Source organism: Coturnix japonica, chromosome 1, assembly GCF_001577835.2.
Source record: "Coturnix japonica isolate 7356 chromosome 1, Coturnix japonica 2.1, whole genome shotgun sequence".
Classification (NCBI taxonomy): domain Eukaryota; kingdom Metazoa; phylum Chordata; class Aves; order Galliformes; family Phasianidae; genus Coturnix; species Coturnix japonica.
The window spans coordinates 54,180,944-54,205,098 of NC_029516.1; the positions used below are offsets into that span (position 1 = coordinate 54,180,944).

At 38.9% G+C, this 24,155-nt stretch overlaps 1 protein-coding gene across 1 annotated transcript in view; it reads right to left on the bottom strand.

Annotated features, from left to right (window-relative positions):
- The window catches only part of MTPN (myotrophin), a 38,656-nt gene extending 14,972 nt beyond the window's left edge, over positions 1–23,684 (bottom strand). Inside the window, exon 1 of the mRNA XM_015866477.1 lies at positions 23,314–23,684. Within this exon, the coding sequence (XP_015721963.1) occupies positions 23,314–23,385 (72 nt within the window). The 5' untranslated portion in view covers positions 23,386–23,684. The remainder of the gene's footprint in view (positions 1–23,313) is intronic.
- Positions 23,685–24,155: the final 471 nt, after the last annotated feature.

Consider the following 24,155-nt stretch of genomic DNA (forward strand, 5'->3'; position numbering starts at 1 on the left):
GAAATTTAATTTACTGAGTGTATAATCAGCTCTGTTTCTTCACCTTCAGTTGTGCAACTAAGGACAAAACTGATTTGCTGCACCTCAGTGACCAGGAGTTACTAAATACCAAATACTGGCAGGCTACGTAGTAACTTCTTGTTCATCTGTGCAAACGAGCTTAGTATTTTGAATTGCAGCTAAATTTAGCATGTTACCTCAAGTTTTTTGCCTCCACAGAAAAACAGTAAAAAAATTTCAGCTGCAGCACAAACTCAACAGTTCTCTGTAGAACCCCTGTAATACTCTTAGATTGTTTCAAAATTCTTAAAGTTCAAATAACAGAGAGAAATACATCCTCCAGGATCTCTCTTCTGAGAGCAGAACGGTAGGCTGTCAGAAAAGAAATCTTATTCTGTATTTGATACTCTATATTGTCACAATTCTATACTGGAGGCTAGGCAATTCCCTTCTCCTTTCCAAATGGTTATCTGACTCTTTCCATAAAACTCCCCATAAAAGTCAAAGCAAATGTTTAACTTCAAGTGTGTAACTAGAATACTTTACATTTTCTGGTCTCAGAAATCAGGACTCTGCTCTTACCCTACTGAATGTTCCGGCTTCAAAGCAGTATGATGAAAAAAACCTACAGGTTTTTACCAATCAACAGCTTCTGAAGAATGCTGGACATCAGGAAAAATAAGGTTAGTTTTACTATTAGGAATGTTCTTCAGAACAGTAACGTGTTGCACCTCTGAACAGTCCATCAGAGCTTCAGCTTGGATACTCAGCAGTCTACAGTACTATGTGAAATCCCAGTAAGACCAAGCCCAACTGTGACAAATTACTTGCTAAATAGTGTTATCAGCTCCACAAGTCTGGTGATGCATCTCCTCCTTTACTTTGCTAAACTGCAGGACAAATTACTGGCAAGGGAATGTTAACCATTGTGTTCCAATAAATTATAAAAATACATCATTCAGATCACAGTACATTAACAGCATACAAATAGTCACATCAGTCTGAAAGGCACCTAAGCTAAGTGTGCTGCTTCCTTAACCAGTAAATTAAACTTTACTCATTCCTATTTACATCTCACCACTTCCTGTCAATTTTAAAACAACTGGCACTTGAATAGCACAGGATGTTTGCAGATACTCCTAAAACACCTGTAACATGTGTCACATGCAAAGACACAGTAAATAAGGGGATAAAGGAGAAGGACAAACAAGCTCTAACTCTGGAGACTGTACAAAGTAAAGCAACAAAGTTCATGTTCAAGAGAATTCTTTGTACTGTAGAGTCATTATGTTTTAAAATTACGAAAGTTCAAAGCTCATCTTTTTTAAGCTGATAAATGCTTGGCTTCTTGACTTACACTAAAGGATGTTTTTCTTTTCACATAATACACAACAGATCCTTCAGCTCTCTCCTACACTAGATACATGAAAAAATCCTGCTGGACAATGAACTTAAATGTCATCCAAGCAGCAAGTTTCTTAAGTTGCCCTTACAGATGATTAAAGATTGTTTACATAGGTAAGTACCTAGCAGACACTGCAAAGATATCCCAGAATGAGACCATATAGATTTGAGTAATAGCATTAAGGAAGTATAGCAGCAGCATACAAACCCAAACTATAGGTCTAAAATATTTTAGCTGGAATCAGCTGATAATATACACATCATATGTACATATGATGCAAATTGGTATAACATTGGTGCCAAAGACAGCTCCAACAAGCTTTTTACCTGGCTAGACAGTGTTGTAGAACACGTCAAACATCCTAGATGATATTGTCAAAGATCATCTAAACAAGATGCTATTCTCCTTTAAATGCAAGACTGTGGGTGTTGCTTTTTGTCTTCAATGAATACATACTCAAGGTTGGGTTTTCTTGTTCTTCCATTTGAAGTAACTCTGTTCAGCTATCAGGTAGAGATGTTGAGTTATATGGGCAAATGGGTTCTCAGTTTCGAAAGACTGGTGAGAAATGACAGACTACATTTTGCATAGCAAACATTTTGTGTATATAGTATTACTCCAAAAAAGTAAATATGCACTAGAGAAGTCAACTTTCTAGGATAGAGTTGCAAATTCACTAACAATTGTGCAAATGCTAGTACAAAGCTGGGGAAGGAATCTGACCTTGCACACAGAAATGATCACCTATTTTAATGACTTTCTAGAATGCACTGAGTTCACTTAGAACTGAGGCTACGACTGGCACAAACTAATGTTCTTTGCTGGTCAAAGACCGAGGTCACCATCTACTTAGTAACATTAAAAACCAGTTCAGTGCATGAAATATGAGAACCAGCAGTTAGCAGGTATCTGCTTTAATCCTCTCTATTAACATTTGATTACAGGTAAAGAAAAGCCTCTCTCTGAATCTCCAATTACTAAGCAAGAAAGGATGTAAGACGTTTACAACACAGTCATCTCATGTTCTACTTAGACTCACATACACAAATAGTAGATGATTCATTTAGGACTTTAAGTAACAGCTTTAGATGAAAACTGGCTATCAACACTCAATGAAAAAGGAAAACAAAATTTAAAATATTTTATAAGTTCTCTCTGCTTTTAAAATAACTAATCATAAAGACCTCTGAAAGCAACTACCACATTCGTTTCCTGTAGTGGAGCAATTAAATCCATAAAGAGATCTGTTTCAACTAATTTCTTAAGTGAATACTGTCAAAATTACTTACTCTTAATTCTTCCACTAACCTCTATACAAGACTTTGTTGTGAAATAAGCTTAATTTGAAATCTCAACTTCCAGTTGAAACTGTCCAGTGTTTTTGAACAACATCAAATAGATTGTTAGAAGAAAACAGAGCAATCATAGAATAAAAAAAAGTTCAGAAGAAATCTCAAAAGAATTAGTACAATCTCCTGCCCAAAGCTGAGCTATCCTCAAAATTCAATCACGGCCCTGTCCATTTCATTTCTGGAAAAAAAACCACCTCACAGAACCCTCTATACAACATCATCTACTTCACTAAGGTAGTGGTTACTTTTATAATTGCTTCTGTACAGTTTCCTTTGTTGAAGCTTGTAATCTCTGCAACTTGTACTACAGTTGAGCATTTCTGTGTAAATCCAGTTCCATTTTCTCTATACCCCTGTATTTAATACCAGAAAGCTGCTATTAATCTCCTTTCTAAAGTTACTTCTTCAAATTGAAGAACCATTGTCCTTACGTATCATATGATCTGATCCTCCTCTCAACATCAACATGTGGCCCCCCTCTGACCTCACTCCAGTTCACATCTCTTATAGCAAAGAGCACCAAACAGTCTGTACACACCACTCCTGATGTGGTCTTAGCGGTGCTGACAAGGAAATTGTCACTTCTCTCAATCTCGCTGGACTCTCCTCTCAAACCACTGGACTTCTTTTGACCTTTGGTTGCTGAAGGCCAGCTGCACACCCTGCAAAATCAGTGCTATTTGTGTTCTCTCTGGGAAGCGGTTTTTACAGAATGAGCCCCCACCTTGTATCAACAGGTGAAAGTTATTCCATTCCAAACAAAATTTGCCACAATTTGAGGTTCTGTCAATGTATTTTTGAAGTCCCACTGAGCAGCAGTTCTACTTTCCATGTTATAAACCAGTTCCCCTCAGCCTAATGACATCTGCTAATCTGAAAAAGGTATATTTCAATCACTATTTCAGCAACTGAATAACATATTATAAAGTATCAGCCCAACCTTATAGCCAGGCCCCCCTGCCCCCCCCCAAAAAAGGAAAAAAAGAACAAAAGGTGAATAACAACTACTTATTCAGAGCAACATAACTATTTAGGTTGAAATGGTCTTCAATAGGTCTTAATCTAATCTCCTGCTTCAAGCAAGATCCAAACTGGATTTAAAATTAGGCTGTTCAGGAATGGGTCTAGTCAGGCCTTGCAACTCCTAACAACATTGTTCAGAATCACTATCCCAGTACTTAGTTATATATAATGGAATTTGATTGCATTCAAATGATTCCCTCCCTCCCCCTCCCCATTTCTACTACAATTAAAAAAAAAGAACAACACAAAACAGAGAAAACAAATCACAGAAAGCAATTGGGTTATCAGGCACGTTTTGCTCTTGTTAATCTGTGCTGGCTGTTCCTAATCACTCTCGTGGATCTGGAAAAATCTTCTAGGATAGTATGTTGCACAGTCATTCCAAAGACTGCAGCAAGGCTGAGCAGTCCACTGCTTTGATCTTCTCGCCCTGTTGGAAGATTAGTATGACCTGTGGAAGATTAGTATGACATGTTTTGAGTTCTTTTTCAGTCACTGGAAACTGTTACTACTTGACATGGCTAAAAGTTCAAAGTGGGAAGATGGTAAAAAGTGACTTTATAATGTCAGTACTTCTGGTTGCACAGATTTGTGCAAACCCAGTTTAGGAGATTTCTAACTCACTAACCACAAAAAAAGATCACTCTAACCCAGACTCTGAGCTGGGCACAAGAACCTACAAGACCTGACAGCAGAACTTAGAAGAAATGAAGAGGAAAACTGCATGGACTCAAGAGGCAGGCCAACATATTCCTTGCTCTATCTTTTCCTGTCAATAAAACTATACAAATGCTGCTACTGCCTCATGCCCTTTTCCAGTTTAACAATAGCAAAGTCTTGGCTTTCCCAGTTCCATCTGTGTCAGAGAAAGCTACTAGATTCTTTGTATCAAAGCTCAATTAATTTAGTATTGGTTTTTCCTGTGTAATGGATACAATTCCACCACTCCTAGCCACAGTTTGATTATTCCCATCCTTACATGAATGACAGGGCTGAATGAATTCAGTGAAGCATCTAATAAGTCTGAGAATTCACTTGATCACTTCACCTTTCCAAACAGACGTTCCTTCATCTGATTCACCACTTGGCACTTGAACACACCAGAAATAAGTAGCTGGGATTTACACTACAGTTCCACAACAGGAATAGAAACTGAAACTGGTGACCTCATTAAATCCTATTGCATAGGTTAACTGTATTAGTATAGCAATATCTGTAATGCTGATGGCATTAAAATGCTCTTTCAGATTTAGAAAAAACTCCATATCCCCATCTGTACTTATACTATCATGCAGAAATAATTGTCTCCCTATTTCACACATTCCTTTCCTTGTGATTTTAATTAAGAAAACTAGTTTCCGTGCACTCAGATGTCCTCAAAACGTAGGAAAGAATCCTATAGGAACTGCATTAGAGTAATTCTAGTCCCCATTGCCTTGAGAAAAGACAGACTCACTATACAGTCTGTTTCATTTCATATTCATAATATCTTAGCATAAAAAGGGTTATTAGATAACAAGAGTATCAGATAATTACATTTTAGATAAAGGAATAACTTCATTGTTGTCACTTGAACAATAAATAGGAAGAGTGAGAAATCATCCTTCTGTAAAGAAAAGTTAAAATCCTAAGGATGAAATACTTGGAAAGATCTTATTGAATCTTGAGAATGCTGCTTACAGACACACTCAACATTTTACTGTCTTTCCCACAAGCCTTTGTCCACACAAGCTAAATTTGTTTTTAATATTCAACAAATAGATGAACTGAGATACGGTTTACCAGCAACATTTCAAACCAATCCCAATGTACAGATCTATAGTAAAAGACAATAATAATTCAACTCACGGAAAACAGCAGCATCTCAGGTTCTGAACATTCACATTCCCTGAGTGTAAGAACAATAAACAAATAGTAGTGGACAGAAAAGTTAAATGTAGGTATACTGTATTTTTTTGTTTCTTTGCCACATGATGGTGTATGGCCCATGTATATCAGAAGGACGGCCTGTGACATTCCTTTATGTTAGCAACATTCTGCACTTTACAAGAGCATGGAGTTAAATTCCTCCAGGAATTCCATGCCAGAAAAAAAAAAAAAACAAAAAACAAACATTTGAAAACAAACAGGTGAATTTCCAAACAGCATCTGCTTTTTAAGTTGATGTGATGCCTTTTAAATAAAATTCCTTGTGGATAGCTGTGTAAACTCTGATACACAGCCAATAATGATGGAGGTGATCTCCTCCACCTGGAAAGTCAAATCTTTCTTATACTTCGATATTTTGAACCCGGAAGTGTTCTAATTAAAAATACCATTGTCAGTTGTCCCCATTTAATTTTAACCTTGTAATGTGAAACCAGTACAATTAAGCAGTAATTTACATTGTTGAAAAAAATCCAAAGCCAGATTTTGCCATAAAATAGCCTACTCTGGTATCCACTGAATGAAACTTCTTTCCTTGCAACTCAAGCCACATCTAAACCATTGCCTAAAGAGTAAGCTTTGTATTTTTAAGTGGAATATAGATAACATGAGCTTTGAAAGCATGTAAGAGTGACATTTGCCTGAAGGAAAAACAAATTTGTACAAAACTGACCTGGAGAATGGAGGAAAACAATAAAACCCATAGCAATAAAACTAATATATACTCAAACAGGGTTTATCTGACAACCTTGTTTTCTTGCAATGAGAGCTGGGGGAGAGAACTGCTGTGTATTACTCTTCCTCCAATTCTCCCTTTTTTTCCCTGTGAAAGTTTCAGTCAGTCCATATCCCTTCATTCATTCCCCAATATAACTTCTTCAAGATTCATTCATGTGAGTAAAGGCTATTATTAAATAAAGTAATTAAAAAAAATGTCCCCTAAGTACACTCCAAAAATAAAAGTTATCATGATAATCCCATTTATATTCTGAAAATAGCCATATTTTAAGAACATGTCAAAATTTAGAATTTAACTCATGTTTCAGTTGCGTGCTGTTAGCCTTTCCAACTGTTTAGTGCTGTCACTTCTTAGTTATGTGGCTCACTTAACCCAAAACAACTCTTTCTAGCACACTCTTTCTCATCCCCTTGATTGAAAACAACTTTTAGGACAATAATGCAAAAACAACTGAAGGAAAAAACCCGCTTTCTACATACTTTTATTCTTCAATCAGTTAATGATAAGTGAAAACTTCTGCCCTTATTCTACTTGCTCAAACAGTAGAAACATAAGATGCTATACCCAACCACAGGTCATAAATACTTGAGGTAGCAAGAGGAAATACAAACACTACACTTCCTGAGATGTGACTAATAATCTAAAAATATAACAGTTCAATTCTACATGCTTGTGAGTTTACTGACCCACTGAATCACAGACTCATTGAATCACAGACTATTTAAGGCTGAAAGGCAACTCTGGAGGTTATCTAGTCCAACATCTCAAGATCGGCCCCATTAGATCAGGTTCCTCAGGACACTGAACAGCTGAGACCCACGTATCTATGAAGACTGACAATTCCACAAACTCTAGGCAGTCTTTTTCAGACCTAGATCATCCTCACAGTTAAGTTACATAAAGGGGGAAAAATACTTATTTTTTTCATATTCCAGTTGGAATGGTTGCCTCTTACATCTTTATTGCACACCTAAATGCAACTTTTTTTGTACCCATTCTTGGCATAGAAAGACAATGAAACCTTCCTGCACGATCTTGCCTCTGGACAAGTTCCAGTACATCAACACCTTACTTGAACTAGTAAGAATCAGACAAAGTACTTAGATGCAGACTTTGAAATGCCTGGGAGAAGAGAACACATTTTCCCACATATGCTGGCTTCTTGCTTTCTAATGCAGGCTAGTATGTGGCTCACCTTCAACAACATAAGAAAATAATGTGAACTTACCTGCAGTTTGATGTCCAACAGAACCCTGAAGTCCTTTTCTGAAAAGATCCAACCTAACTAATTACTCCCCAGCTTGTACAGTTTTATGGGTTTATTGCTTTCTAAACTATTGTTCTGACTGTTAAAAGGCATTCCATTGCCAAGGACATAACAAAGGCATTAAGTAGTACCACTAAAACTAACTCCTAATGGACACCACTGGTAGATAAGCACCACTTAAAAGTAACGCTGCTGTTCACAACCCTTTCGAGTCCAATAGTTCAGCCAATTTTCCACCAACCTTACAGTTCACTTACCTAGTTCACATATTACAGACCTTGACACGATCTCTCTCCGTACCCTTGTAGCAAAGGTCTTGCTAAACAAGAAGGAAGACTTGCTCCATAGCCTTCAGAGACTGAAGTTAAGCAGACTAGTCTTTAGTTTTGCACACCTTCCTTCTCACTGCTCTTCAAGTGATATGTTTACTTTCTGAGAATCATCAACAGCATTCGTCTCCCCAGACACCACAGTCTATCAGTGATGACAACAAACAGCTTTACAAAGACAACAGATAGGTCCCTCAGCACCTTTTATCCATTGCACATTTCATCCCATGTACAGATGTATATCCAGCTTGCTTCTAAGCCATTCCCTAACTCCATCTTCCAATGATATCGAAAGTACTCCATTGCCATAGACTCTCTACATAGGCTATGGGTTTTGAGAGGCCTTGCAAATAAGAAGAGAAGCAAAAAAGGCCTTTACATATTTACCACTAGGCCTTCAGCCCCACTAAACAGTTGGTCCACATCCTCCTTTGCCTTTTTTTTTTTTTTTTTAAAGAAAAAGAAAAAAATACTAGTCTTTTCTAATACCCTTCAGACTCCTTGCTAGTTTCGATGTCAGCTGAACTTTGATTTTCACATCTTTACCCCACCACTGTACATTTGTGCAACATCCCTGCATTCCTTCTAGTAGACCATTTTGTTCTCACCTTCTATTGAGCTGTTACAGATTCTTCAAAATACATGACCACAGCCATACTTTGCGTTTCCAAGCTATGGAATTCACTTTCAACTCAGTGTTTCTATATAGCCATGGGTGCATCTCAGAATACAAATAAAGGCCCCTGAAGTATCTTAACTTCCTTTACTTCAGAAAGGATGCGGTATTGTCTCATCTATATTCAAAGTCACCAAAAAACAGAGTCTGATCTTCCATTATAGAAAGTAAATTGTATTGCTTGCATCTCCTTAATTGCTCTTCCACTAATCAGTTGCTTAAGAACAGAACTCAAGCTCCACCTACACTTGTTCTTAAGTAACTTCCTCTACAGACTCAACCAGAACTAAAATGGGAGGCTGAGTTCAAACAGAAGTCTAGTATTTTTAACTTTTAAGTAAGCTTAGGTTTACTGCTGAAAACTCAAGTGCTACTACCTCAGTTTTCTCACTACTGAAACATTCCTGGGGTTTATACACAGGAAGATCAGATTCCTTCTGTGACCTCTTGGAGAAAGCTTTTATCTTATTTAATCGGTCACTAGAGGAGGTCCATATTTTCCATTTTCTAACTCTAGTTCTTATCTAATGACTGCCAATGAGCTGATTCACACTCCACTGACATTAAGTTGGATTTGTAGACAATATATTGTTCCAAAATACATACTGCTATAAAATGCATCCAAGAAACTTGACGTCGTTATAAAACACCAGATCTTAGCTCACTATAAAACACTATTCACCTACTCTGCACTTTATGTTTCAGTACAGCATTCACAACATTCCAGTCTTTGGAGATGGTATGGTGGTTCAACAGTTTCTTCCGTTGGAGAATAGTCCTGGGGTCTTAATAACAGCACTGACTTGGTAGCAGTTTTCATTCATTTCGTGATATACAGGGTCGTGCATTAATTTAGGTTGAAAGGGACCCTCTGGTATAAACCCATTCAACTAAGATCTACAAACACTTTCACAGATCCTTTGAGACAACCGATAGACACATTCTTAAAATTAATTCACCGATTAACACTCGCCGCCCTCCCCCCCCCAAGAAAAACTTGTTCCTAGTTTTCAAATACTAAAATTAAAATGACTTTCTGCCTCAAAACACCTTAAATTAATAGTGACAACAAATGAGTCTCATATCTGGAGCCTGTTATATAACTTTCTCTGGAGATTTTTGTCATGGTAACTGAAACAGAGTACTTGCCTGAAGCAGTTTCTGCTGACCAGAGCAGAGAAGTTACCTATCTGCCTCCACTACTAAAACAAACTTTGTTTTAAATTGCTACAGATGCTGTATTCTCACATCAACTTCCCTAATACAAGCCTGATGCTAACTGAAACAACAGATTAGCATAAACAAGCCACTGTTTTCACAGATCTGGAAATTTTTATTTATAGGAACAAGAAAAGAGATCAAATAACCACCTCATAACACAAGCCAAAAAGGAGCATTATTTAAACTTTCATACACTTTCCCTGTAAAAGGAAGGAAGAAAAAAATCACATACAATGACTCAAGGATTGCAGAACTAAGACTTAGAAGAGATAAAAAGATCAAGTCCACACATCCTCAACTTGATGCATTCAGAACCTACCCAGAAGACAACAGAGAAGACCTAAAGAAGTATTAATTTATATATCCTACTCAACAAGAATATTAAGTCTCATGTTCTCTTAAATTTCATTAAAAAAGAAACCCTCTTGTCCCCCATCAATATTCACCCTAAGAGCAGAAGTGGAAATGAGAATACGGAGAGCATTCAAGCAACTGACAGCTCAAAGGTTGAGTCAAGTCCAAAGAGAAAAAGGGAAGAAAAAAAGAGTAAGTTTTGTAACTTGCAAATTGTTTATGATTTTGTAGCAGATAAAAATAAAAAAATAAAAAATAAATAAAAAAAAGCAATAAATTTCTGTCAGGGCTAAGAAATCAACTCATGGTAACTGCAAGTAGGTAGTTTCCCATGGCAACTAAACAATTGTGTGCAGGATCCTGGTCTTCGTTATGTATGTCCCACAGTTTAAAAAATAACTTACGGAGTGGACTGAAAACAAGTAAATGTAACCCTACCTCATTTAATCTGCAGTAGAAAGATTGCTGTTGCTCCTCAGTGGTGAAGCAAATGCTGTTTGCTTTAGAAGTTTTCCAGCTGGGGCCTGAACAGACCACAGTTGTCTGTGGACAACTGACCTACAATTACTGTGAGGGACAGTAGCTTCCACTTGGAGAATTTAAGACCTAGAAGTTCTTATCTGTTATCACTGTTTGAAGACTGAAAGCAGTTGCATTAGCAAAGCCTTTCTAAAGGTTATCTTTGTATGCGTGACATGAGATATTTAATAATGCCATTTTGCTATTGTTACATTTTTGATAACTACTACAAATTTCCTCATGTGGAAAAGCAATGATTTCTCTCCTAGATGTCTTTTTTCTTCCCCATGCCCTTTGAAGAATATTTGAGTCAAACTGACTTTTATTTCCTTCTTCTGCATCTCACAGATATACACAAATATTAAAATCATCTCCAAGAAATCTTGATCAGAAGCCAAAATCAATTTAACAGATGTTGACAAGGGAACTTCTTCAATACACAGGTCTCTGTGGAAGATGCTGCAGACATCAGTAGCCAGCTGTTTCCACTGTTGCTCTGAATTCACATCAGTCTTTCCAACTAGCTTTGCCTGCAATATCCATCTGAGATTCAGTATTTAAAAAGCTGAAAATGGGCAAAGAATTTCAGCACAACATTCCCTTTAGAAGGCTCACTGGTTTATCATAAGAGATAGCTGCTTTGATCATACCACGAGTCTTCTTCAGTAGACATTTTGTAGCAAACACAAGCAGAGCAGACACGTGTAGAACTAAATATGTTTAAAAATGCCATCTATTTTCTCACTGGCATACGTGATCCTCTGCTTTACAGAAGCCTCAACTGACTGCAACACAAGCTAAGGAAATGAATTATGAACCTGTTGTTGACTTTGCTTATTTTGATATGGTATTTCAAATACAGTGAAAAGCTTTTATAGTCATCCTTACTCCTATTTTTTATAAAGCCAATCAAAAAGGTATTTAGATAGCCTTTTTTCCAGGATTTATTTGTTAACGGTAAACAAGTTTCTAGCATATCCACTATACTCAAACGCAATCTGAAGTTCTTTGCCTCAGTCAAAGGAATACAATTCCAGAAACTGACTGAGCCATCTGCGTTTCAGTTGTTTTAACAGTGTTTTTATGAAATAAAAAACTGATAAATTAGTAGCTCTATAAAGCAAAAATGAACCTAATGTTTTCAAGCAAGAGTTTCTAGAAACTTGTGCTACAATGTCAGCTTTGAATATGTATGAATTATTTGCATCACTGGAAGTAGTTACACTCCCCCAAACTCTTTACTATTTAAGATTTCAGTGAGAAACAGCAGAAACCGCTCACGCTGCATCATTAAGTAATGAAACAGCAACGTAGGGGCCAGATCTGTATCTTCACTTAAGTTCTCATGAATTACTTTTAAAAAGCTTTGCCCAAAAGTACTCACCTTTTATTTAGGCAACAGCTCTCACAACCTCCTTGGGCAACCTATTCCAGTGTGCACCACCCTCGGAGTGAAAAACTTCCTCCTAATATCTAACCTAAACCTCTCCTGTCTCTGTTTCAAACTATTCCCCCTTGTCCTATCACTATCCACCCTTGTAAGCAGCCATTCTCCCTCCTGTTCTCCCTTCAAATACTGGAAGGTCACAATGAGGTCTCCCCATCTCCTCTCCAAGCTAAGCAAGCCCAGTGCCCTCAACCTTTCCTCATAGGAGAGGTGCTCCAACCCTCTGATCATTCTAGTGGTCCCCCTTTGGACCCGCCCCAAGAGCTCCATGTCCTTCCTGTACTGGGGGCCCCAGGCCTGGATGCAGTACTGCAGATGGGGCCTCACAAGAGCCAAGTAGAGGGGGGATGGTCACCTAACTCTCCCTGCTGGCCACAAGAACTACAGATTTAAGATCACAGACTTGAACCGTCAGCGATCAGATACCCATTATAAGCTTTTTTGCACTGAAAAATGTTTAGAATTTGGAAATGAAGTTAAAATCTTTAGTTACAGCATCAGGGCTTGTCTGTCACGCTTGACTTTGAACACAGGAGCACAACCACAAAAATTACAACTGTTTAATTCTTTAGGAATCATAACCAGAATGTAAAACTACACGTCTTAACCTGACATAATATATTCACTCTTAACAAGATACGTTAAGTACCATATCCACTGAGCACGGTGCAGTGTCCATTTTCACAGACAACACAGCGACGGCCTTAAAAAGATTCTTTTATTGCCCTCCAGAAGTGATTGTCTAGAGCCTATGCTTTAACACTGTTACATTTTGATCTGACTTAGAGGATTTACCACTTCAAGGGTATACCAAGCAGAAAAATACTCCAGGCCTCAAGGGGGGGCAGGTAATTGCTGAGCAGCAGACAGGAACAACACACAGTAGTTACTCACTACTGTACTATCAGCATATTAACAAAGAATACCACCAAATCAGACCAGTCTCCTACAAAATACCCATTTAGGTACTTTAATACAAACTCACACTTTATACATGAGATCATTTAGTCATGGAATTCTGAAAGCAGATAGAAAAAAATACACTTTATGTGCTGCATCTCCTTCCTTCCAGTTTTGTGTTATGATAAAATAGTAAGTTGGGGATAAAAACATCCAGGGGTTTAATTGGAGAATTTGGGCAGTTGCCACTGTTAGACCATTGCTTCAGATGTTAAGCAGACAAACGAAGACCAAGAACCCAATCTCTACTTAGTTGCTAGCTCTGAATGAAAATATTTTCAGTTATTGTAAAAGCACCGGTCAACATCTGTATTAAAATTCTCAGTGCATGCTGTCCAAAGAATGCACAGGAAATGACTATTTTCCTTCTAGAAGAACAGTAGAGGTCAGCTACTAAGTTTCAGTTTCAACTGATGTCACCTTGATATTTGTATTATGTGGTGTAAAAACTACTAGTACTACCAAAAAAAAACCAAATCATGATAATTAATGTGAGTTCTGAAAGATGAAGTTGTACTCCATTGTAAAGATATGACAGTATAAATGGGGAAATGAGCAAACCTTCCAGAATTTACTGCTATAATTTAAGAAGAACTGAATTCAGGTTTTATAACCTGCATCAAAACCATGACTTCCTTCTCTAGCACCTAAACAAGGAACATATTCCAGGCAAAATGAAATGTTCCATCAATCCCTAAAACAATCAAATTTAACTTCTAAATAAGTTTTCGTACCAAATTAGAAGGCCTTTTTCTCTGCACCTTGAGTTCACATTTTGATCACACAGAAAGATATAAAAAACATATAATACCAGCTGTGTTAATGACTTCTAGAAGCTCCAAGTCTTATGTACATTATTGCTGACACTCTAAAGCAAAATAAAATAAAAATCATGAAAAAGCAGATACCCTGGAAGTAAAACACATGATTACAAACATCCAAGAAATAAGTGCTACATTTCAGGCAGTACATGCTTAGGAATCATGCATTAAGATTCATGGAATGGCCTTCCAAACCACTTATGTGCAGCACTTAACTTTATAGCAACATTTCTATTTAAACACACCAATACCGATACTCTTTTAATTTAGATGAGCCACCTATAAAATTTAAGCTGCACTTTAGCCAAGCAAAAGAAATATTATTATAATTATATAAGTTTTATTTTTATTATTTATTTTATGTAAGTATTATAATAATTATATAAGGTTCTGAATTAAGAACTGGAAGTATTTTTGAATACCTTTTTTTAAACAGATACTGCCTACAGGATTTATATTCATAGAATCATCAGCAAATCCGTTTAGAATAGATATGCTGATGATAACTGTTCTATGGACAGCTCTATCTTTTGTCTCAAATGGCCTTCCAGCTCATCTTCCCTCTTTTGCACTGATCACTAATTTACAGGCCATAAGCACGTTTAAAAGAAAGTTCATAAATGACTGAATTTCGAGCAAAGTAATTCAGCAATAAGTATCAAGACTATTTTAGTTCATAAGAAACTTTAAGCACACAATTCTACTTCATAAACTGTCTCCATAATTAGATACACATTAGAATATTCTTTGAGCTTTGGCTGGGAGTATGACAGGCAAGCCTCCAGAATACCTTTCTACTGATGTTCTTCTCTGTTCAGCTTATTAGCCACTGCGTGCAATTACTCTATTTGATTTTCAAAGTGTAGCTGAAGGCTAAATAAAATGATTTCACCATTTCCCTTTTGGCCCGTAACCACTGAAGAAAGCAACAAACGTGTATATAAGCAAAGAGAAAAGCCTAGACAGTACCATAATTCTTGTTGCAGAAAGAAAGCCACAAAATTCTTTTCAATAGAGAAATGCAATGACTCTTGGTGTGCTGTGTACCTGCACAGAACTTCAGAACTACACCGTGCACAAAACACTATAGAAAAACACTAAGAGCATAAAAGCAGCTGAAGTGCCAAAAAGCACTAACATTCAAGTCCCCCAGTATGCTTTAAAGCCATGCTCATGCGTACATGTATTATGATACCGAATTTACAAGATTGTGATTCTCATTCTCTTCCTCCTCTACCTTATCAGGATTTCAACTGGTTTCAGGACAACACCGAGTTATATAATTTCTTTTTCAACAACAACAACAAGCCAACAAGAAATCACACAATTTGCTTCCAGTCAACATTACAACAAGTACTGTATCTTAGTCAACAGGACTCGTTTACATTGATTACTTTTCTAGGCCGAGAGCTACAGACCTTCACTGAATGAGAGAGCACTGCACATACTAGTCTCTTAAACACTGGAAGGAAAACAATACTTCCTCTCGCCCTCTAGCATATGACTGAAGAATTCACCACTGGTGGTTGCAATCAACACAGGCTTCAGCATTAACTTGCAAAAAGAAAAGAGCATCACCAGCACCCAGGAAAATATCAGCCATGATAATCTGTACCTGCCTCTCCTCACAACAAGCTAAAGCAGAAAAACACCCACCAGTTTAAAACTGCCGAAACTGCAACTCCTAAGAAAAACAACTGTTATGCAACAGGCTGGTCAATTATTGGCACTTAATTCCAGTTAATGCTTTTGTCTTCGTAACAAGAGATCTTCCTACTCAAACAACAACTAATCCTTTTCATAGAGAAGTGTGGGTATATAAAAAAAGCATTATCTCAGATGAAGATAATCTTAGGGAAAAAAAGAAAAATTAAGAACAACTTACACAAACCTTGAGTTTTGGAAGTGCGCAAATTAGGTAAAAGCAGTAACTTTGATCACATTTTCGTCTGGATGCTTCCCCAAAAGCTCATACGAGCATAAACATAAAACCAGAGAAAAAACATTAAGAACACAGGGACATGTATGAAAATGAATATGTGATTGAAGTAATAAAATACAACACATCCACAGGCTTTCTTTATCTTCTCTCCACCTCCTCCTCCGACCTTTCAGATGCATCTTTACAATGCCTTTTATTCTCATAAAAATTACGGACTTGCGAAGTCTGTATTTCCGAGTCCACTACATTCTCCTTAAGTATGAGAAAGCTACTTGACCTTCATGTTGTAAGTCCGTACTTGTGCATTTTGATAGTGCTACAAGACCAACTCATTTCGTATTTTTACTTATGTGGCCTTTGTGACTCACCAACTCCAATAATATCCAGTCAACATTCACAACTAACACAACTTGTCACCAATGTCTCCCGATGTGGACCACCACAGAACTTTGCATTTCAAGGAAGCTTAGCTCATCTTCCATATAAACTCCTGTTGAAATCAACAGTAAACATCCAAAACAAAATGTAAGAGCTTAGATTAAAAAAAAAAACAAACATGGATTTAACAAAGCAAAAAGGATACAAGAAAGAGAAGTGTGTATAGAATGAGGAAGGCTAGGAAGAAAAGAAGCAGTACTACCAGTATTTTCCCCCACACCTAGAGTTCTGTGATGGTCATTCATAACACATTCCTAATTTACAGCTCCATAGCTAGGGACATATAAACTAAAGACTCAGACAAAACAGGATTTATCCACAGCAATAATAGTTTTTTTCTTCTCATTTATGGAATCGAATATATTAGCAAAGCTTTCAGCAACAAAAGTTCAAATTGATTCAATGGTATTCAAAACTGGGTATGATCACACTTTTTTTTCCCCCCCAAACAGCAATTACATGCATTCAAACAGCAATTAGGTACATCAGTATAACAACAGCCAGAAGAGAAATAAATAGAGTTTAATATTTTAATTCGGGTAGGAAATTGATAGATCCAAGGATTCTGAGATGCCCATCCAGCCAGCAAGCCATGAGTGCCCCAGTACAAAAAAGACAGAGATCTCCTGGAAAGAGTCCAGCAGAGGGCCACAAAGATGGTGAAGGGCCTGGAGCATCTCCCCTATAAAGAAAGGCTAAGCAAACTGGGTCTGTTTAGCCTTGAGAAAAGACAGCTGAGAGGGGATCTAATCAAGGTTTATAAATATCTGACGTGTGGGGGCCATAGTGGCAAGGACAGACCCTTTTCAGCGGTATGTGGAGACAGGACAAGGGGAAAATGGACATAAGCTGGAGCATAGGACGTTCCGCACAAATGTGTGCAATAACTTCCTTACGGTGAGGGTGACGGAGCACTGCAACAGGCTGCCCAGGGAGGTTGTGGAGTCTCCTTCTCTGGAGATATTCAAGTCCCACTTAGACACCTACCTGTGCAACCTGCTGTAGGGAACCTAATTTAGCAGGGAGACTGGACTCGATGATCTCTAGAGGTCCCTTCCAACCCCTACAATTCTGTGATTCTGTAATTCCACTTCAACATCAGGATTACAGTTTAACAGACTCTGTTTTCCCCAGGCTGATCCACTCTATGTTAAGTCAGGGTGATTTTATTGGCATTTATCCTATTTTTTTTTTTTCCCTTTTAGTGTTATCTCAATTGATGGGATTCAGTGGAGGCAGCACATATAGCTTCAGGGAAAATAAATAAACAAACAAACAAATAAATAAATAAATAAATAAATCCACTGTTATGCTTCACGTACCTTACTGCAAGTTCTTCAGAACTCTGTTCACTATGTACAAACAGTAAAAGTCAACACATACCCCCTAAACAAGAACTAGACAATTCAGAAGTAACTAGTTCAATCACAGTCAGTGCAACCCAAGGCCACCACACAGCTTCAAACAGGCCCTCTTTGCACCACATGGGTTAGTTGGTCCATTATATTCTTCTAAACGTACTAAAAGAACTGATGCACAAACTAATGACACACAGGAAAGAAGAGCTCATGTTTTCAGACCATTTTAAATCACACTGGAGAAACTAATCAGCCACATCGAAGGGGCACTTTCCATTGACCCCATATATCGCATTGTACCAGACACTGTATACTTTAGAAAAATGTTCTTGTACATTCTCAGTGTTTCAGCTAAGAACAACTCCCTCATGACTATATAACTTCTTAACAGCCTCTCTTTCAGCTCTCCATAGGTATTCAGTAGCAAGCAACCGCATGATTCCACAGAAGAAATATTTAGATTAACACACTCAAATTGACAGAACAAATTAAATATCAATTTTCAGGTTAGTTTTACTGCTTAATTACACTATCTTAAGCAACCACATTCCAACACACTTGAGTAACTACAAGAAAAACAACAGGAGGCCTGGAACAGTCTACATACAGGAAAAAAAACCAACTCATGTAGTGCAAGTAATAGCTGAACACTGGGGAACCACAAGGCAGAGGAGCCTGAGCAGCTCCACTAGAAATACCCTCAGACCAACAACTCCAGTGTTAGTCCAGATGAGTCCCTGCAAAACTGCCTGGTTCCTTTACACCACACTGTAATCCAGCAGGCCTTCAAGACCTCGTCACTTAAAAGCAAAGTAACCACTTCCATAGGAGAGGCAAACCAGGTATCAATACAGGCATAATAACAAAGTGAACTTCAGCATTCACCATGCTGAGCTAAGGTAGATTTCAGCGTATTCAGAATGTGATTAGCTTCCAACTCATATATTCCACCCGCATACAATACACTTTCATTTAGTTTGTTGCTCTGGAAGTAACAAATTATTCCAATCAACACTCAAAAGAATAGAAGCTACTCTCAAAAAAGTTAAAGCTTTTTATATCTACCTGCTCTCCTAGACATATTGAAGTCTCTTCTTTGCCTTTCCACAACAGACTTGAACACTCACCGATCTCACTGCTGTGCTTTCCACGAAAACCTATTTCTAAATCACGCTTATTGCTTTAGTCTCCCCAATTAGTTTTGCAGTAGCAAACTTGACTTGTCAAGTCACATCCATTCAAATATCATTATATCCCAAAGTGCAAGACTTCATATAGTATCACAGTTTTGGAAGGACATTGCTCCATTTTCCACCTGAATTACTAACAGTCCTTCCAGATTTTTTTTGTTTTCTTTTCTCTATTCTTCAGGAAGTTAAAACAAAGACTCCCCTCTGCCCAACAGGAACTCCCAGTAAGCAAGCACAGCATATCTGTTTTTCTAAACACATACCACTTCTGGCCTAACGTTACTTCAGCTTTACAGTCCACTGGAAAGAATACAGTACTTTCAGTTTGGTAGACTGCCCTATCTTCTTATAGTATTACAGTAGTTGATATGTCAGATATATCTGTAAGCAGTGCTACTAATAAGAAGCAACAATGTAGGGGATTAGAACAGCTCATGAAGTGAGAAATTCTCAGTTAAGCCACTGAAGACTAAATTACACCAGGAAAACATTTATTGTAGCTTCTTTCTTACAAATCCAGGTTTATCTTGCCAAAATCTTTGTTCCCTAGTGACTGAACAGAAGAAATTCTGCTTAGCTGCTAACTGGAAAACTTGCACGTTGATAGAGAAGTCGTGTTAAACAGTTATATAACTTGTCATTCCACAGAGGAAAGGAGGATAAAGGGAAAAGCACAAATGCCACTCATGTTAAGAAGTTCTGTGGGCTTAATATAGCCTGATCTTCTAACTAGTACTTTTTAAGCCCCCTGTTTCCTCCCTTGAAGGAAGCAAATTTCTCTAATCTGCGTGGGTACTCCTCACACATCTGAATGCACACTTGATTCATCTGTTCCTATGAAAGCTTCTGCTTTCTTGTGGAATTTTAAACATTTGAGTGGATGTATGTGGGAAGAGTGCAGAATTCCTTCAATCCCAACCCTGCAAAGATACCCCTCAAGTCAGCATATGCTGGTTATATTAAAAAGGAATATATCAAAGAAAGCAAACAGTAAAAGCTACTTTTTAACCTAGTCATAGTAAAAACAGATGACACTGTACTTAACAGCTAGCTTAACACACTAATTGCAGTATATCTGTAGAAATTAACATTTACCACTAAGTATTTACAAGACTACAAGTCTAGAAAGGTAGAGACTAAGAAGATGTTTCTTATTGAAAAGAAAGAAGCCTTTCAGGATTACTCAAATGACGCAAATAGTTTTTCACATTTGTATCAAGTAGAAGCCAGCTGTGTCTTCCAAAAGCACAGATTGGCAGCACTGAAAACTCCTTTGCAAAGCAACAAAGCAACATTAGGTGGCAAAGCCTGTTTCATTGCCATCCCTCAGAACTACTGTTTTTAAGGAAGATACAGTTTCTGAAGACAGAATCTTTAGAATACAATATCTCTTTACACAGAAAAAAATGATAATACAAATTGAGACACTTCCTTCTGCCTCTGTATGCTTCACTCATATGCTAAACTGGCAGAAACTTTCTCTATGTAAAGAGAACAAACCATGGCCATTGAAAAGTATGTTTTTCACATTATACATCATGTTTCACCTGATGTTTGAATTCTGACATCCATTAAGCAATCTTCTCAGTATGTTCTTAACAATTTTTAAGTGAAATAGAAGATGCTAATGATTCCAAAGACAATATTACCCATAGCTTAAAGCACACAAGTGGAAAATAAAAAGGCATTAACTCATTATGAAGGGTTGAACTCTTCCAGACTCATTGATGATATCCATTCATACTTTTATTTTTAAAACACTCAGGTCATTTGGTTAATATTTCAGGATCTAACACTCATATTACACAAAATCAAAGATGAAGGACTTTATGATGCAAGTGGCAACAAGCCACAAGATCGTAAGCTGTTGTGCCAATTCAACTACTGAGAAACTAATACTAGAACAAGAACTATAGAAAAGCAAAAAAGAAAGAAGCTGGACATGAAAAATTGCCCCAAAAAAATTAGATAAAGTTAGAATTTCAGGAAGATGCAAACTAAGATATTTAATATTGCTTTTTACATTGCATGGAGAAGAAATTCTTACCAGTAAAAACTTTGTAACTCAGTAAAATTCCAGAACATTACATCATAAAGACAGTCATGCATTAGGCAGTCATAAGAGAACATGGAAACTGGAGAAAGTATTTTTCTGAGAACTGCACATAACACGTCATATTTGTCCTCACATAATTCATTAATTTAAGAACTGAGAGGGTAAAATACTAACTGAGGCTTTCCCTACCATCAGAGGATTCTGGAGATTTCTTGCCCTTCCTCAATGAACGTTTTCTTTTGACTAGTAAAATGTAAGCTCACTCTTGCACACTTTGCCTCCTGCTCCTTCATTTAGTCTCACAAAACCCACCGATACCTTTGGAAACACTTGCTCCTCTGTAACTGATCAGAAATTGGTCAAAACAGATTAACAAACCATTAATAAGGAAGAGGTCAGCCAAAACTTATAAGCTCTTATAAGCTTTGTTTCTTCAGGAAACCAGACTAAAAGTTTACTAGCCCACCTGTCAGGCAAACATAACGGACCGAAAGAAAACAATTTACTTCTTGCTTTACAGGCAAATAAAGACACTTACCAGTTGAAGATAAAAAGCCTTATTTGCAAGTGGGATTGCGAGAATGAACAAGATTAGACCACAAACAAATTCCTGAGGTTTATTCACGTTCTACATTAGAAACCATTCTGGAACATAATATCATTCAAGAATCGTATGCTTCTCTTATTATAGTAACTTTATACAGTATCTCTCTTTTTAAGGTTTCTACCCCATTTGAGAATGTCCTTCAGCCTCTCCACTACAGGATCTTCACCAGCATGGCTCAAGCAGTAGCAGAATGAACAAAGTATTTGACTTTGCATTGAAGCAGATGAAAAGCAATGAAAGAAATCCATCTGTTGTACCAGCTATACCCTACCTTTCAGGAAGGGTGAGAATATGAAAAATAATTATCTTTTTAAATAGTACTGCGGTGATCTTCTAGATATAACTGGACTCAAAATGGCTACTGGCAAACTTTTCACCCCAATAACAGCTACACAAGAATCTGTTAAACACAACTGTGCAGCAATTTCTGTAGATATATATATGTAACTCTTGTAAAAGCTGTAGCAGTAATAGAAGACTCCAGCTGAAACACTGTGGAGGCCATTGAAGAAGAGAAGAAAACAAGGAAGTGTCAGTGTTTGCATAGGCATAGTTACATACAAGGCTATTAACAAATAGCTGAAGTGGAATAATATTATTCCTGGTTATTACCTCTAGGACTTTGTAGACAGAGCAGAGCATGTGAACATACAGCTACTTTGATGCAAAGTCCAATAGCTTAGCTGAAATTGTCAGAGAGGACTATTGAAGCTAAGCTGCTGGACTTTGTACTAAAGCAGCTGGAAGTACTTGTACACATTTCTTTCTGCCAAGAGTGCTACAAGTTTGGGTAACTCCGGACGAAACTTGACAAGTGGAGCAGGAAGAACTTAAGTCATCAGAAGGTATGTCAGCATGCATCAAGTTGCCAAAGACAGTCATTAAGTTTTTCAGAGATCTAAATAATTACAGTTAAATTACATGTACGCCAAAGAGCTTTGGGAATGTCTGCTATGATGTAACAGCTTCTAGATAATATTTCTTGTGCACTATCACAGAATCACAGAATGACCCGGGTTGGAAGGGACCTCAAGGATCATGTAGTTCCAACCCCCCTGCCTAGCAGGGCCACCAAACATACACCTAACTAAAGGCCCTCCAAAGCACTATCTTGTCTTTTTGTACTGGGACCTTTCCTACAAAATTCACTGGCAACTGAAGGCAAACGAGGTCAGAATCCAGCTTCCAAATAACGTGTCTGCAGATCTTTTTTTTTTCAGCCATTACATATGTGCCTACTATTCCCGTAGCGCTTGCTCTAACTGGATCTCAAGCCACTTGACAGAAGGTTAATGAACTAAGCCTCAGCACACCTGGTAGCTTAGCATCACCCTATTAAGGATGAGCCCTGAGGCAGGGTAACCAAACCGAGGCCGCACACATGCATACACACGAAACCAAACGAGGCAGGACTGGGACACGAGCTGCGGAGCCAGGCAGCCACACGCAGCCGGCTGGCGGGGCCGGAGGGCACTAAGGCTGCGGAGCAAGAAGGAGGAAACCCAGGAAGCAACGGGCCGCCGGGGGGAGGGGAAGCACGTCCCGCTGTCTGAGCTCCGGCACAACGCAGCGCTGCCGCTCCACCCGTGCTCAGTCGGGCGGCGGCTCCCGGTCTCCCTTCGCCCAGCGATCAGCCCATGGCCCCCAGCACATCCCTCCCTCCTGAGCGCCCGACTTCCTAACCTTGGCCACGTAGTCCTTCACCTCATCCAAGTCCCCATTTTTAAGGGCCCACATGAATTCCTTGTCGGACATCGTGGCGGGCGAGGTGACGAGGTGACGAGGGGCCGGCAGCGCCTCCAGGGAGCGAGGGCGGCGGCGGCTCGGCGGGCAGGAGCCCCTCCCGTGACGGGCGGGGCGGGGCAGCGGGGCCGGCAGCGGTTGGAACGGTTGAGGCCCGGCACAGCGGGAGCGAAGCAGCCCGGGAGGAGCTGCCGAATAGGAGAGAAAAGCGGTTTACTGCCGCGCCGAACTTCCGCTTCCGGTTTCCATTCAGCCCCCCTACCCACTCCGCCGGCACACACCCACGCGGAGAGGAGGAGGGGGGGATGTGAGGCGCATGCGCAGCCGGCTGGATTCCTCCGAGTGCGCTTTGCGCATGCGCCCGACTTGAGCATCCCTCTGTTCCCGGAGATGCTGGGATGGAGGGGGGAGGGGAAGAAGCGGCGCCGCGCATGCGCTCTAAGCACCAGCGGCCTCTCCCCGCCGCAGGGCCCGCCTCTAGCGACCCGGTGGTTGCCATGGTGCTGGCTGTCTCACCGGGCCGCCCGTGGGTACTAGGCGCTAGGCCGCAGGGACACGGGCAATGTGGTGCTTCATTACTGTGTCTGAGCTGCCCCAGGCACTGCATGTTTGGGTGTTCCCTCTGAGGATAGGCCTATCTGTCATAAAACACCCGGGGCACTGAGCACGCTGTGAATAATTACTGTAATACTGAAAAACACAGAATGACAGAATGACCCGGGTTGGAAGGGACCTCAAGGATCATGCAGTTCCAACCCCCCTGCCTGGCAGGGCCACCAAAC